Source organism: Trachinotus anak, unplaced genomic scaffold (assembly GCF_046630095.1).
Source record: "Trachinotus anak isolate AG129_WGS33_773 ecotype Australia unplaced genomic scaffold, CSIRO_AGI_Tana_v1 ptg000026l, whole genome shotgun sequence".
NCBI classification, from domain to species: Eukaryota; Metazoa; Chordata; class Actinopteri; order Carangiformes; family Carangidae; genus Trachinotus; species Trachinotus anak.
The window spans coordinates 6,300,820-6,314,471 of NW_027273877.1; the positions used below are offsets into that span (position 1 = coordinate 6,300,820).

At 39.9% G+C, this 13,652-nt stretch overlaps 1 protein-coding gene across 5 annotated transcripts in view; it reads right to left on the minus strand.

Annotated features, from left to right (window-relative positions):
* Positions 1-13,652, minus strand: part of LOC139609454 (interleukin-1 receptor accessory protein-like 1) — a 284,017-nt gene that overhangs the window by 16,853 nt on the left and 253,512 nt on the right. For all 5 annotated transcript variants that reach the window (XM_071464066.1, XM_071464067.1, XM_071464070.1 and 2 more), the window contains 2 exons: positions 11,845-11,977; positions 1,280-1,425 (listed from right to left, as the gene is read on the minus strand). In XM_071464066.1, coding sequence (XP_071320167.1) covers positions 1,280-1,425; positions 11,845-11,977 — 279 coding nt within the window. The remainder of the gene's footprint in view (positions 1-1,279; positions 1,426-11,844; positions 11,978-13,652) is intronic.

The window sequence follows — 13,652 nt, forward strand, 5'->3', positions numbered from 1 at the left end:
AATCTGCACTTCTCAACTACAAGAAGTTGTACAAGAAATGTAAATAAGGACACATCTCCATGCTAAAATACACACAAGTGAAGGCATATTCTGATTGATGCTGCATCCTTCAAAGTGTCTGTGTGTGTGTGTGCATGGGATGGAAAGCGAGGCGAGCAGGGAGGGAGTAAAGACACTCTCACGCTGAGACGATCAAATTCACTTGGAGTGTCATGTGCTGTTTTCACAGCTTCAAGAGACAAGCGAGGAAAACTCTGACGCATTTTGAAAAGCGGCATAAACACTGACTGGTCTTGTTCTGCACTGCAACACAGATGCAGCAAATAAAAACATGGAAACGGGTCAATTTCTCCTAGACCGGCAATCCTGCGAGGACCAGGCTAATCTTCTCTGGTTTATTCTGAGATTCGACTGTGCAGCATAAACCCCTTTAATATAGCAAATGGAGGGGAACTGGGCTGCCATCAAAGCTGGATCCAAAGCTGTGAGCTTAAAAGAGAGGAAAAATATCTACTATGTAAATGTATTCAACACTGACAACTTTAAGGCTACAGAGACCCCCCCTAGCCTCGCTAAAATAAATAAATATATATATATGACTTATATAACCACGTTGAAAAGTGTCCATCTCTATTTAAAATCATCAAACAGTTCTTGTATCCTCCACCTCTGTGAGGTGAAATCATGAGGAAAAACTAAAAAATGTCTCTGGAATAAAAAGACAAGAGAGCAACGGTAGCCAGTGACGAAAGATGAGAAGATGGCTGAGTGAGAGTTCACCGATCAAAGCAGGATTTGTGTGGGTGTGTCTTTGTGTGTGCATGTGTGTGTGTGTGTTGGGGGAGGTCACTGCCAGACAGTTAAACAGCTTGTCTGGCATCATAACACCAAAGGCTGCCTCTCTCTGAAAAACGCTTTTTCTTTCTCTGCAAACTAATGCTTCCTCAGGCTGGGGTGGATGAATAGGCTCTCTGGACTATCTACAATACTGTCCCATTTTTTCTTCCCTGAGGCAAGAAACAACTGGTCAATTCCCAGAATCCCACTAGTTGTTCTTCTTTGTGCTCAGTAAATTGCTGCGAGTGAGTCACTCATTGTCAGTGCGAAGGCCTGTAGTATTAAATTGTGTTTTTCACCTCCAAAGCTGGAGCATTCTTTTATTAAATATCAAGGATTTTACATTGATCTCCTGTAAGAGAGAGTTGGAATAACACAACTTTTTTTCATCCTATGAATTAATCTATGTGTGTGTGTGTGTGTGTGAGTGTGCTCGCCTCACCTTTCTTGGTGAGCTGGATGTTGGCTTGTCTCCGTCCATTGCCGTTCTCCACATAGCAGGAATAGTTGCCGAGATCACTCTCCTCCAGAGAGTCGATGGTCAGAGAGATGGAAACCTCCTGCTCCCCCAGGTGCTCCCGGATTGTCCTGCAGGGGGAGGCAGAGAGCAAAGCAAAGGGGGCTCACATGGATGCTTTTGGCATTTGCGTCTAATTAAAAGCTGGTGTTGGTACAGGAATTTATTGTGAGTGTCACAAAAATTAATTACTTAAAAACTTGCTTTTGAGTAATTTTGCAGCTGAAGACCAAAACACTTTTTTAATAAGTTCTTACAGTTTAGGGTAAAGTTTGGTTTCAGTGCAATTATTCTTTACTCTGTAAATCTAAACTAAATCAGCAAAACAGACAAGGTTCAAAGCTGCACCAACAAAAAAAAGGCAAATGCAACAACAATCACCTGAAGCTCAATATCAGCAAAACCAAAGAACTTGTGGACCAGAGAAACAGGAGGCATCCTGTCCTGGTTGAAGAAGTGAAGAGGAACTGAACTCACAACACTGAAGCCCTCATTAGTACAGGACAGATCAAGGCATCATATCACTTTCACAAGGCCAAAAATGTGTTTTCCCTAAAGGCATTAGTGAGATATCATGTTCACGGGAATGGGACGGACTGACAACCTGAAAACATAATACCACCAGCACTAAGGCATAAACCCAACATCTGATGTGCTCGCAAACAGTTGCCAACTACAGTTTTCAACAGCATTATCATCTCTTCGGAGTCATGTTTGTGTCCAACTGCTGAATGTCCATTATCTGTTGTGTTCCTTCCAACCTCAAACTCCTGAGAAAAGCTTTCGTTTGACTCTTTAGCTGTTTAATGTTTCACTTTTTCCAGCAGCTACCTGCTAACTTTGTTATTGTCTCTGTATTTGCACTGGGCAGGCAGCTTATTACAGAGCTTTTAACCTGAACTAAAGCAGACCAAAGCTCTAAAGAGCTAACTGAAAGTGAGGAGAGTGGTGGTCGGGTGAAGTGGGTTTGTCATTATGAAAAACCACATTTCACAGTCATTTCATTCATTTCTAATAAAAAAAAACATTAATTACCGCAGCTTTAATTAATATGCTATGATTAAAATTTGAGAAAATCAGAGGCCATTGTTGTCAAAAAGACTAATAACTAAGCTGAAAAATACTAAAAAGTGACAAAAACATTGCTCTAAACCTGATTTGCTTCCTGAATTACTGCTGCGGTGATAAATATGTGTGTCTGTTTGATTATGAAGCAGAGTCCTTGTAAGAAACAGCATGTTAAGTGGATTTATCAAAGGAGGGAACTGTCAGATTGTTAATATTCTCTCCAGCTTTGGTCATTTTACCTAAGAGAGTGAAAGAGGCAAGAATAATTGTCTGCTCCCTTTATTTCCCTGTCATTCATCTAAAGAAATACATGCATAAAGTGTTTACCGAGCATCACAAAGTAGATATGGAGCAATCTGATTTGGACTCAGACACATCAGGCAACACTGAGCTTTTGTGGCGTTGTGGTGTTGATGAAAGGAGGATTTACTATTTGAGCCAAAGTTGCTGATGGTGGACAGCAACCATCAGTTAATCAGTATGGGCCAACTCATGCATATGTCTGCTCAAAGCTTTTACAAGTTTATGACTCATGGTTGGTAAAACGAAACCAACCAATGTACAAGCTGTTTGATAAAATTTGAACACCAACATGACTTCAAACATTTGCCCAAACAGGGAGTCCAGCCGCCTCATTACTGCCAGGAAGGTGTACATCAAAGTAACTTCTCATAGTCTCTATTTAAGAAGTCTGATTGTGACGAGCCAAAACACGTAGAACAGAAAACAGACTCAGAACATCAGAGAACATGCAGAGCTGAACTTGTGTTTTTGATTTTAGAGTCTCGGTGTTTGCAGGTTTGCTCTGTGACTACAGATCCCAAATAACAATGTCAGATTTTCTGAATCAGTGTATCAAAAAATAAAAATAATAAAAAAACGATGGAAAACAATAACTCTAGACTGCAGGCGGTCAAAAAGTCATAAGTCGGGAGTATTGACTCTTTAATAAAATATGGATTATTCTGACAAAAAAAGTTTGCCCCAAGGAAATTTGAGTTGTGTCTACAGTTTGCATCCTAAAATTCATAAATCGTGACCTTGGAGTTTCATCTGGGTGAAGTGCACGACATTCTCTGCTCTGCACTTTATACCATTATATTGTACCTTTACCTGTCTCTCTCAAATCATAAGTATGCAGATAACTATATCAGACATAACCTTAGTTTAATTCCAAGCTTAATGATCTGCAGCCCTTTGCGGCAGCTTTTCAGTGGTAACGTTTTAGTTCATCACTCAAGCAAAGCGCATCACAAAGGTAGGAGGTGACAGTCTGTAACTGACAGGATGCCAGCATCACATGAGTCATGACAGATTTGTCCCATTTAAAAAAATACTCCTTTGTTGACTCGCTGAGCCGCTTGATGTGTATTGGTTGTGACATGTTGGTACAGGGATAATAGTGTGACTGTCATGATGCACTACAGCGCTGACCTATCATAGAACATTTTGCCACGAGGGTTAGTGAGAGAAAAAAGAGTTCTTTTGACGTTTTTGTTAAACAGAATTCACTCAACACACAAAACACTGGAAGCCACTGCTCCATTTGATCACAGTGACTGAACTGGAAGGACACTGTGACACTTAGATACCTATTTTTCTTCATTGGACACTTGGCAGGGTGTTGTGTTAATTAGCAAAAAATGGATTTCACCGGCCTCCGCTTCATTATCAGTGTCTTAAAGAACAGCATCATGCTGTAGCTAACTGGCTGCAATGAGACACATTGACAAGGCTAACAAGCCACCAGGAAGAGATAACACTCCAACCCTCAAAATTTCAAGGCAGCTATACCTTTCACACTTTTTAACAAACTAGACACTTTTCTACTAAGCTCTTCTTTACGAGAAGCTTGTATTTAATAGTCTGTGATCAGAGCTAAAGCTGTTTCCATCTTAGAAATCAGACAGTGTGGATTTTGTCAGTCTACAGGAAGGTGCTTAAAAACCTTTTAAAATGGGCAGTTGATTCAGCTGATCTGATACTGGGAGACTGTTTGTTTCAGTGCTGGGGCCTAAGTAAAGAATTTGAGCTATGGATAAAAACAACTCCTACCTTTGCTACCAGCCTCTCACAGAAGAGGTTATACTGTCTGGGCAAATAACCAGAAATTTTGCATGAAAAAACTATGAGTCAGCCATGCTAGGAGCTCTGTGAAGCTGTACTTAGGCACAGCTGCGTTTTGATCTAAATGCTACCATGAGCATGCTAACATGTGCAGTATAATTACCATGGTACTGATCTAAAGTACTAAACTACTAAAACAAGAGTAGAGCTGAGACTGATGGGAACACTGTTGGTTTTGGCAATTACTCTGAGAATTGGATTCATGAAAAAAAAAAAGTGGATTAAGGATTGCACATGTCAATCCCTGACAGCAAATTTTGGACCTTCTGTATTGTCTATAATAAACTTGTCATGCACATTTACAGTGTGGTCGACTTAGGTCTGGGTTACATTTGAAAACAAGTGGGTGGTACAAAGTCAAAAGTGTTTATACCAGATCGAAACAGCCACACTCAAAGGTGGGCTGAAAAGCCAGCTGTCACAGAGGGGGTTGACAACATATTGTTTTATTATGGTGATAATGATGCACATTTTCTCTTCAGGAACACATTCATAGTGTTGCACTCAGTTGTTAACATTAAGAGTGACAGAAATAGCTGTGCCAAAAATTGAAAAAGATTGCTGGAAAGAGAAGTGCGATCCTTGACTCCTTTCTCACCTCTGCAATACTGGCCAATGTTGGATTACGGGTTTCAGTATACTGGCCCCTTTAAGCTGAAGTGTTGCTAAACATCTTAAAAGAATGTAGCAATAAAACAAAATGTAATCAAGGTGGGAAAATCGTTTCACGCAAGGAAGCAATGGCTTCTAACATGATTAAGCATTTCCTGCAGGATGTACAAGGATTACAGCATTTTAGCTTTCCCCAGTTCATAGTTGTAAAGTTCAGTTAAAGTATTTGTAACAAACTTCTATGACAAAAGGAGAACAACAGGAAAACAATAATGGCTAACAGAGGTGAATCTCTCCTGCTGGGCTCCTGTGCAAAAGCATGAATGATATATGTGCAGATAATCTTTTTAAGGTTACAAAAATTGCAGCTATTTCAAACCTGTGTTTAATGATGCATGGGGCTAATAGTGTGAAAAGGTACGAGTGCCACTTGGGCATTCATCTACTGCCTGCCTCGGGGCATCTGAATATGAAAACTCATCTAATGCTTGTTGATCAATGAACAGACTAAACAAAGTGGATTGGGAAGTGCTGGGGAGATACAGACAAACTACAATACAACCACTACTGCCATGGACTAGACTGCCAATATCTTACTTTATCTTTACAAAGTGCTGCTAATAATTGGTATCTTGTATAGAAAAAAAACACACTTGCAGTGAAATTTCTTTGATTGACCATGCACAGTGAAGAGCCCTTAGAGGTAATCATTTTGTAGCTACATGGACTAGTTGTTTAATAAAAACTAATTATGAAGTAGTAGTTTTTCAGCTGATCTTCTGCTGGGGAGCATAAAGGTGACTTTCTGGGTTAAGGCTTGTGTGAGTATGTATGTGAGAGGGAAATTAATTTTGCCTTTTCTTTTAATTCCTGCGAGCTTTTCTAACCCTCATCCTTCTCCATTGTGCAGCCAGTCAGGCAGAGACATGGGGCTCCACAAGGTTGGGATATAGATCCATGCTGATGGCTTTTTAAAGAGGTGGCATCCACGTGTGACTCAACATAGACTGAGCTGAAACACAGTAGGTCTTAGCAAAGGAAAAGAAAAAAAAATCAATCTTTGTTTATAAAAAGATCGTAGTTAGTGAAAGTTTTGAGTGGGGGAACGTGTGTGTTTGTGTATACAAGTGAGGATTCATGTGTGTGAAGAGATAAACAGGAGCTGGAGAAAGTGTGAAGCTGAAAAAGAGGAAGCATGAATGACCTCTCCCACACAGTCATCTGGCAGGTGGTGTGGATAAAAGTGGAGGACAGTGGTAGGCTGGTGCCGTGTAACTGCACGGAAAAGAAGGTGCAGGATCCTTGATGCTGCACAGAGTGAGGATACCACAATGACTCACCGAGATGCTCAAGGAAGCATACCGACACACACTTCAGAGTCATCTCGACAAACATCTCAGAGTTTGAGTTTGGATTCGTGACTTTACCTTTCATATGGTAAAACTAACAGAAATCCAAAATCAGTTTTACTGTAAATCCTTTTGCGTAACGTCAGTTTTTTACACAGACCAGAGCTCACATGAGAACAGGGGTCTGTGGCCTGCGTCATGGAAACCACAGGAGGGGTGAGAGCAGGCAGCTCCATGGCTCGGAGGCAGAATATTACAGCATCATTATTCATTGCAAACCCGAACAAACATCTCACACAAGCTTGGAGCCTTTTATTGGACAAAAACACCTCCTCTGAACGAGCTGCAGCAGGATCACACAAGATCCTATCACCCAGCACTGTGATATATCTGTTCCTAATATTATCTACTACAGTCTCTCCCATGCAGCAGCCACAATGTGACACCTGAACTTTTGAACTGCACCATGTTGTCATGCTTTGCTTTATTTTAAAACCCTTCACTGGCTGTGTCTTGATAAAATTTAGGTCCCAGCTGGTTTCACTTCTCCTGGCTGCACCCTAAAGGCAGATTTGAATTAGATCATAGCAGGTTCTCCTGAAAAGATCTGAAATGTAAAATTGTATACAACAACAGATCACTCACTTTGCACCAGCTTGGCATGTTTATGCCACACTGTTGTATCAATCAATCAGAAGAGTTTCAGTTTTCAGGCCATGTGCCTCAGTTAGAAAGGCAGACAACAGAAAATGGTAAAACTCAACTATGCTCAGCCCAATTTCCCAAAATACTTTCCTTCTGACCTTCACTTAACAACATACCTGGTATAGATGACCCACCGGAAGCCAATTACTGGGTATGGTGGACTAGTAAAACTGTGGAAAGCAGGCGATACAGTGTACTGATGATAGGTAGCTCTGATTTTAAACATCTGGCACAGGACAAAGGAGCCATTTTACAATTTCTGTTGAAAAGGAATAATTAAGCATTTTAGGAAATAGGTTTTGTGGCTTTCTTGTTGAGAGCATGAGAGGTCAAGCTAACCAGCTGCTGGCTCCAGATTCATATTAATTGTACAGACATGAGAGTGTGACTGATCTTCTCATCAAACTCTCAACAAGAGAGGGCAAAGAAAATTTCACAAAATGTTGGGCACTGTAAAAAAAAAAAAAAAAAAATCACAGAGTCCCTCAATTCAACCATCAAATCACAACTGTACAAAATGAAATAAAGGCTTATGTGATTGTTAGCCTGCCAGAATGTAAAATGATAAGAATTAGAATTTGCGGCACTAATTGAGAGGGGAAGTATTGCTGGACCCTGTAAGTACCTATTTTTTTCTCTGAACATATCTGCAGCATGAATTCATACTAGAGAAGGAAACTTTACTCTTGAACTGCTGCTCAAAAGGGTGCTGCATGCCAATGCACCGGGGACTGAAACTTCCTCTGGTCTTCACCTCTGAGATCCACAAAATCTTGTTCTGCAGCCACAAAATTTTATATCAACTCTGAATCTCAGTGGTGAAACACTGTGCCAAAAGCTCCATTTCATGTATTACAGGCAGCCCTTCAGGGAATACTCCTGTGTGATTAATTTCCATTTCAAAGCTAAAAGCTCGTGGAATGATGTCAGGGAGTGGGTTTGAAGTGGTGCACAATCAAATGGGAACATAAAATAAAATAAATAAAAACACGCAGAGGGAGACGGTGTCACGCAGTCGCACACAACAAAAATAAGCCCTTGAAAAATTTGAATGTGCATGTATTGTAAGCCCCCACTATAGGCACAGAAGCCTCTTCACTTACTGCCCATGCACACACATAAACACAGAGGCTTTTCAAAGCAGCTCACGGTCAAAGGTTTGATCTCTCGGCTGGTTACCTCATTTGACGATCACATGAAAGCAGGGTTTCTAACCGATCCTCAGTATTCTTCCTTCTCCTTATTATTATACCACCTACCCGATGCCGCCACCTGCCGCCTCCACCCCCCCAAATCCTGTAGGCTCTAATTGGCCTGATGTCCTTCACAACGAAGTGCGGTGCTGAGAGCTGGATGGTGCTTGCTAGCAGGCTAACACAGACATCTCCAAATGCCAGGTCACAGACTGGGCCGCTAACTCTCCTCCCAGCCTTGTCATGCTGCTTACAGTTAACCTTTTCATTAGATGGCATTTGTCAACAACAGGGATTCTCTTGTTATATGTGGTCCGTCAAGAGAGAACAGTGGGGCGCAACATGATAGGGTGTGTGATATGTGTATTTCACTGTGGACACACCTGCAAAAATATCTTGCTGAACAAATCCTCAACAGTGAATAAATAATTCTTTGATTAGGATTATGTAACTGTTTAAGTGATAATCAATAATATTTTCATCAAATCAAATGGCTGGAATTTGGTGGATTCACATTCATTGAGTACCTCTCTATATACTGTGCTTTTATTGTTTGTGGCTAGATTTAAATTGCCTGCCTATGCATGAGAAAACAAGAAACGATAGATGAATGTAATCCAGCATTACTGTTTATGATACCTCACTGATATCAGCTTCACTGTTCTCACTCTCCAACAGATGTATCAGAGTTGTATTAAGTTACTGCTAATCAAATATTTCTAACTGCTGCTGCTTTGAATTAAAACCATTCAACTGGGAAATCACTTGGTGGCTTTTACTGTGAAGCAGTCACAGGAAATGCAGTGTACTAGCACTTTAAACAGATACACCAGCTGTTCTGTTATATTCCTGACAAAGCAGCTGATCAAGGAGTGTTTGCTGCAAAAAAATTTAAAGCTACAATCAACTTGTCTCGTACAGGGTTGGTTTACCCACATTACAGAAAACAGATTCTCTAATTTTGCCCTTGTGGTATCTACATTAGCCGTGCAGCTAGCTTTGTTTTATTTGCCCAAGTTTGGGATAATTATCTCTGAGAGTCCTTCTTTCACCCCAATACTCTTAAGTGAATGGAATTTCAATTGTAATGGTTACAACATTGAAAAAAAATCCCTGTTATTCAGGATAATACACACATCTCACTGTCAACCAAAACAGAAACCAGGATACTGTTTCTGGAAAGAGATATTGCTGATAAATTTGTATCAGTGCTGTGAGCATTAACATTAATCCTGTTCGCTTTCCTTGTAGATGATAGTTGTAAACATTGAAAAATAAAACTATTTGCATGGCTAGATACAACGAAACAAGGAGCAGTTCCTTATGTTTCCTTTGTTGTTATATTCGATGCACCCCCTTCCTTCACCTTATTTTCTGAATGCCCCGGTGGTGTCAGCAGAGCAAAGAAACACATTCCTAAGGATTAAGAATTTCCTCTTCACTGCTAAAACCCAATGACAGATTATTTGTTGCTTGCATTTTTCTAACAACATCTGGGAGACCGTGACAGCACCGCTGCACAAATACATAGAATTCACTTACTATATGTTAATTTTGAAGCAACACCTTTCCCACCGGTGTCTGTCGAGGTATTAATTCAGTATTTTTGACTCTATTTTCATGTTTTATAATCCTCTTTTCCTCAGGAAGTCTCTAGTCTCCCTGTGCTCCCACTACATGTAATAATCTGATCATGATTAACCTGTCTGTGTGAATACAGGTGAAATAAAATACTGCTGTGTATTAATAGACTAAAGTCAGGTGATGTGGATTGTTTCTTCTCCTGAAGAGGAGGTCATCTGAGGATGAGAAGTACTCTAGCTTTGACTGACCTTCACTGCCTGACCATCAGCTCATCAATTAAAAAAAATGTGGCTGAAGTACATCGTCAGTGTCTTTTTGTGCTCCTGTCAATCCACCAAATGGAGAAACTGTGACCTTTTTCCACATGGCCAATAATAAAGCAAAGGTCAACTACGCTGTGAGCTTGGTAACCAGTCACACAGGGTGTGACCCACCACTCTGGGCCAGTAAATCAAATTTCTCACATGCGGATTTTGTCCTACATTCATCAATCAGTCAATCAGACTGGACTATACTTGATATTTATATCAAGTATAAACTGGTTTAATATGATATTATTATGATATAATATGATATACTTGTAAAATATTATAAAAAGTGTTGTTGCCAGTTAAAGGTGAGGTTATGGACATAAATCACAAATACAAACAGCTTTACTTAAACGGTAAGCAATGTCTGCTGTAGTTTGTTTAAAATTTGTGAATATGATGATGCTGGATGAGTTCCATATGCCAGTGTTTTCAGGCTAAAACAACACATTGTCCCTTTTCTCCACTTTTTCCAATATGACCTGAGCCAAAACAAAGAGCTACCACTGACAGAAAACATCAGCTTGTCATTCAGCCAAAAGCAGCATGCAGAGTTGTAATAACCAGAAACTGTTTTTGTACAATGTTGCTGCTCCTGAACTTTTCCAGACTATTTTTTCATAACAAGCACCACTGTTTCAAACACAAATGAGAAATCCATCCTAATGTGATAAAAAAGGATTCATATGTATTTTTGTTTTTTAAATAAACTGGAGATCCCATGTTCTATTTACCACCCGTCAGCTGAAGAGAACAATATTTTGTTGTTATTTTTTTGTGTAATTTTTCTCATATAAAATAAATACAGCAAAACCTAAAGCAAGGAGAGCTCCTCCTAAAAAAAGAAGCATCCTTCCAGCCAATTATACAGCATTGCTGGTTGGTCAGCCAGCTTCAGGCGGAGTGTGTGCCTGGCCATCGGGTTTCCACCTGGTTTTGGAGTAAACAGACCTCTGTGTCCAGTGAGTGTGAGCCAAAAGATGGAGGTCACCCAAACGGAAAAGGAGGCTAACACAGACATTCAATTGGAGTTTCCATCTGCTGTGTTGCTTTGCTATTACTGCCTCCACTTACTCTATATTTCAGTGCAAAGTAGTAGCTGATTACTGATGGAGTGATGCCTGAACTGTGCATATATATTGTACATGATAAAGTATGCATAGCTATCTGCATTATTGAACAGCCACTTAAAGCATTCATGAATTTCATTGAACTGATAGCTTGGTAGTGAAAGGTTCCTATTATTGTTCACTTTGCTGAGTGCATTTAAAGAGGTGTTTACCAGTGCAGCCCTCAGATCCTTTGCTGCTTTTGAAGAGATCAGAATTACCTCGTGAATTTGTTATATGTTGTTCAACCTCTGCTATAATATTCACATTCACGCCTAATGCATTTAATGCATTTTTCAAATTTTTTGTTTTGTTTCCTTTTTTTGTTTATTTAACCAAATATAAGGCACCGGGTGTGTCATTGCTGTGTGTCATAAATCCTAATGACCATAATTAAATTAAAAATCACACCAGGTCTGATGTAGAAGATCTTACTTGATCTCACTCTCCTGAACCCGCTCCTCATCAAGATCCTCAATGAACTTCTCCCCCTTCATCCAGTAGATAAGTGGACTGACGTCTCCGCTGTATCCAAAGAACGCTCTGCACGTCAGGTTGACGGGACTTCCTGTGACAGACAACAGACAGAACATGAGGTAACACCTGCACGAACCAGCATATCTGCTGAAACTTTATGAGTATAGCTTGTTAATACTTTGGCTACTTTCTGTTTCCCTTCATTAAAAATATCCAGATTTTTAAAGATGACCATGAATGAAAAATTTTCAATATACAGTTCTACATATATCCAGGGGCAGGGAGCAATGCATCTTTCAACCAAAACATGTTGCATCCAGAGCATGTTCATTCAGAGAGCTGGACAGTTACAGCAGGGGGAACCATATAATTGTAACAGTTCACCAAAACGGATGCATGTCAACTCTATACAAAGAAAAATGTTATTTTATGCTGGTGTGTGCAGCATGTCGGTCCAGATGCACTGTTGCATTGTGGTTTTTCTATCATCATCAACCACCTCAACATATAAAACAAACAAACAACAGCTAGAGTAAAAAACACCACTTGTTTTTCCTCAAATTGTTCCAGCATCATCTCAGGTGCATTCATTGTACGACAGGTGGTGGTTACCTGAACAACATATAGTCAGCAGCTGAACACAAACACATAAATATGTCAAAACAATACAGGATCACAATGCCTGTGCTTTTTCACTGGTGGCGCTGGATATCTGGTCATAACCTGATACTGGAGTGAACACCAGCTCCAAACACCCAGACTTACATGTACCTCCTATTAAACCTTTTCTTTTTCCTTCAAAAACTCCATAAAGCCTCCACGATTCCACCAATTCCTAAACCGTCTCTCTATCTCCAGAGATGCCATTTTAAACCACCCCAGACCTTTCTTAAATTCTCTGACAGCCTCTTAAAACTTTAAAACACTCTCTTGAACCCCCTTACACGGCAACTTTGCAACACTGCTGTGCCTTCATAAAAGCTCCCATATTCTTCAGCAGCCTCTTTCAGATCCCACCTTTAAACTTCAATCACTGTATTTTGTAGGAAGTACTTTGGAAAATTTAAAGAACAAAAGTACAGCAGAGTTTTTAAGGACAGTGATTTGTGCAATATATAAATTAATTCATACAGCTTATGTAAAACTCACAATTCACACTGATTTCTTCCTCTTTGACACACACTAAACAGGAGTTCCAAATGCACTTTATCAACTGGTGACATGTAGCTTTCTCTGTTTGTGTGATGAGGAGATAAAGGATGTTCATGCACTGCCAGCAGAGGTCAATGCGGCTTCGTGGTGACTTGGCTGCACCTTGATTTCCATCTTTTTTTCAAATGCTAAAGAGCTGCATGTTTGTGGAGTTAAAGTTCAAGAAGAAGCAGGTTTGGTCATTCGGCAAATGAACTGTTGTTAGAAATAGATGGAGATAAAAAGGTTAAGAGATTTAAAAAAATAAACAAAATTCTTTATACAGGCATGCATGTACCCCACTTGGGGATAGTGCAAAACGCTGACAAAATTGTTATATTATCATCTTATGAAGTTGTTTAATGTGTTAGCAAATAGGAGTCAGAGCAACATTAGCAGTCATTTGGTCCAATGTTTACTCTACCTTCAGCTCTGTTTTAGTCTCCGACTGCTAAGTTAAATATCTGCTTCTTCAGTTTGATTAAAGCTTAACTTTGTTCACTCGCTTGTAGCTAACTTTGTCTGTCTGCCACTGTGCTGGGCAGGCAGCGTAGTTGATTTATCAGAGGTTAGAG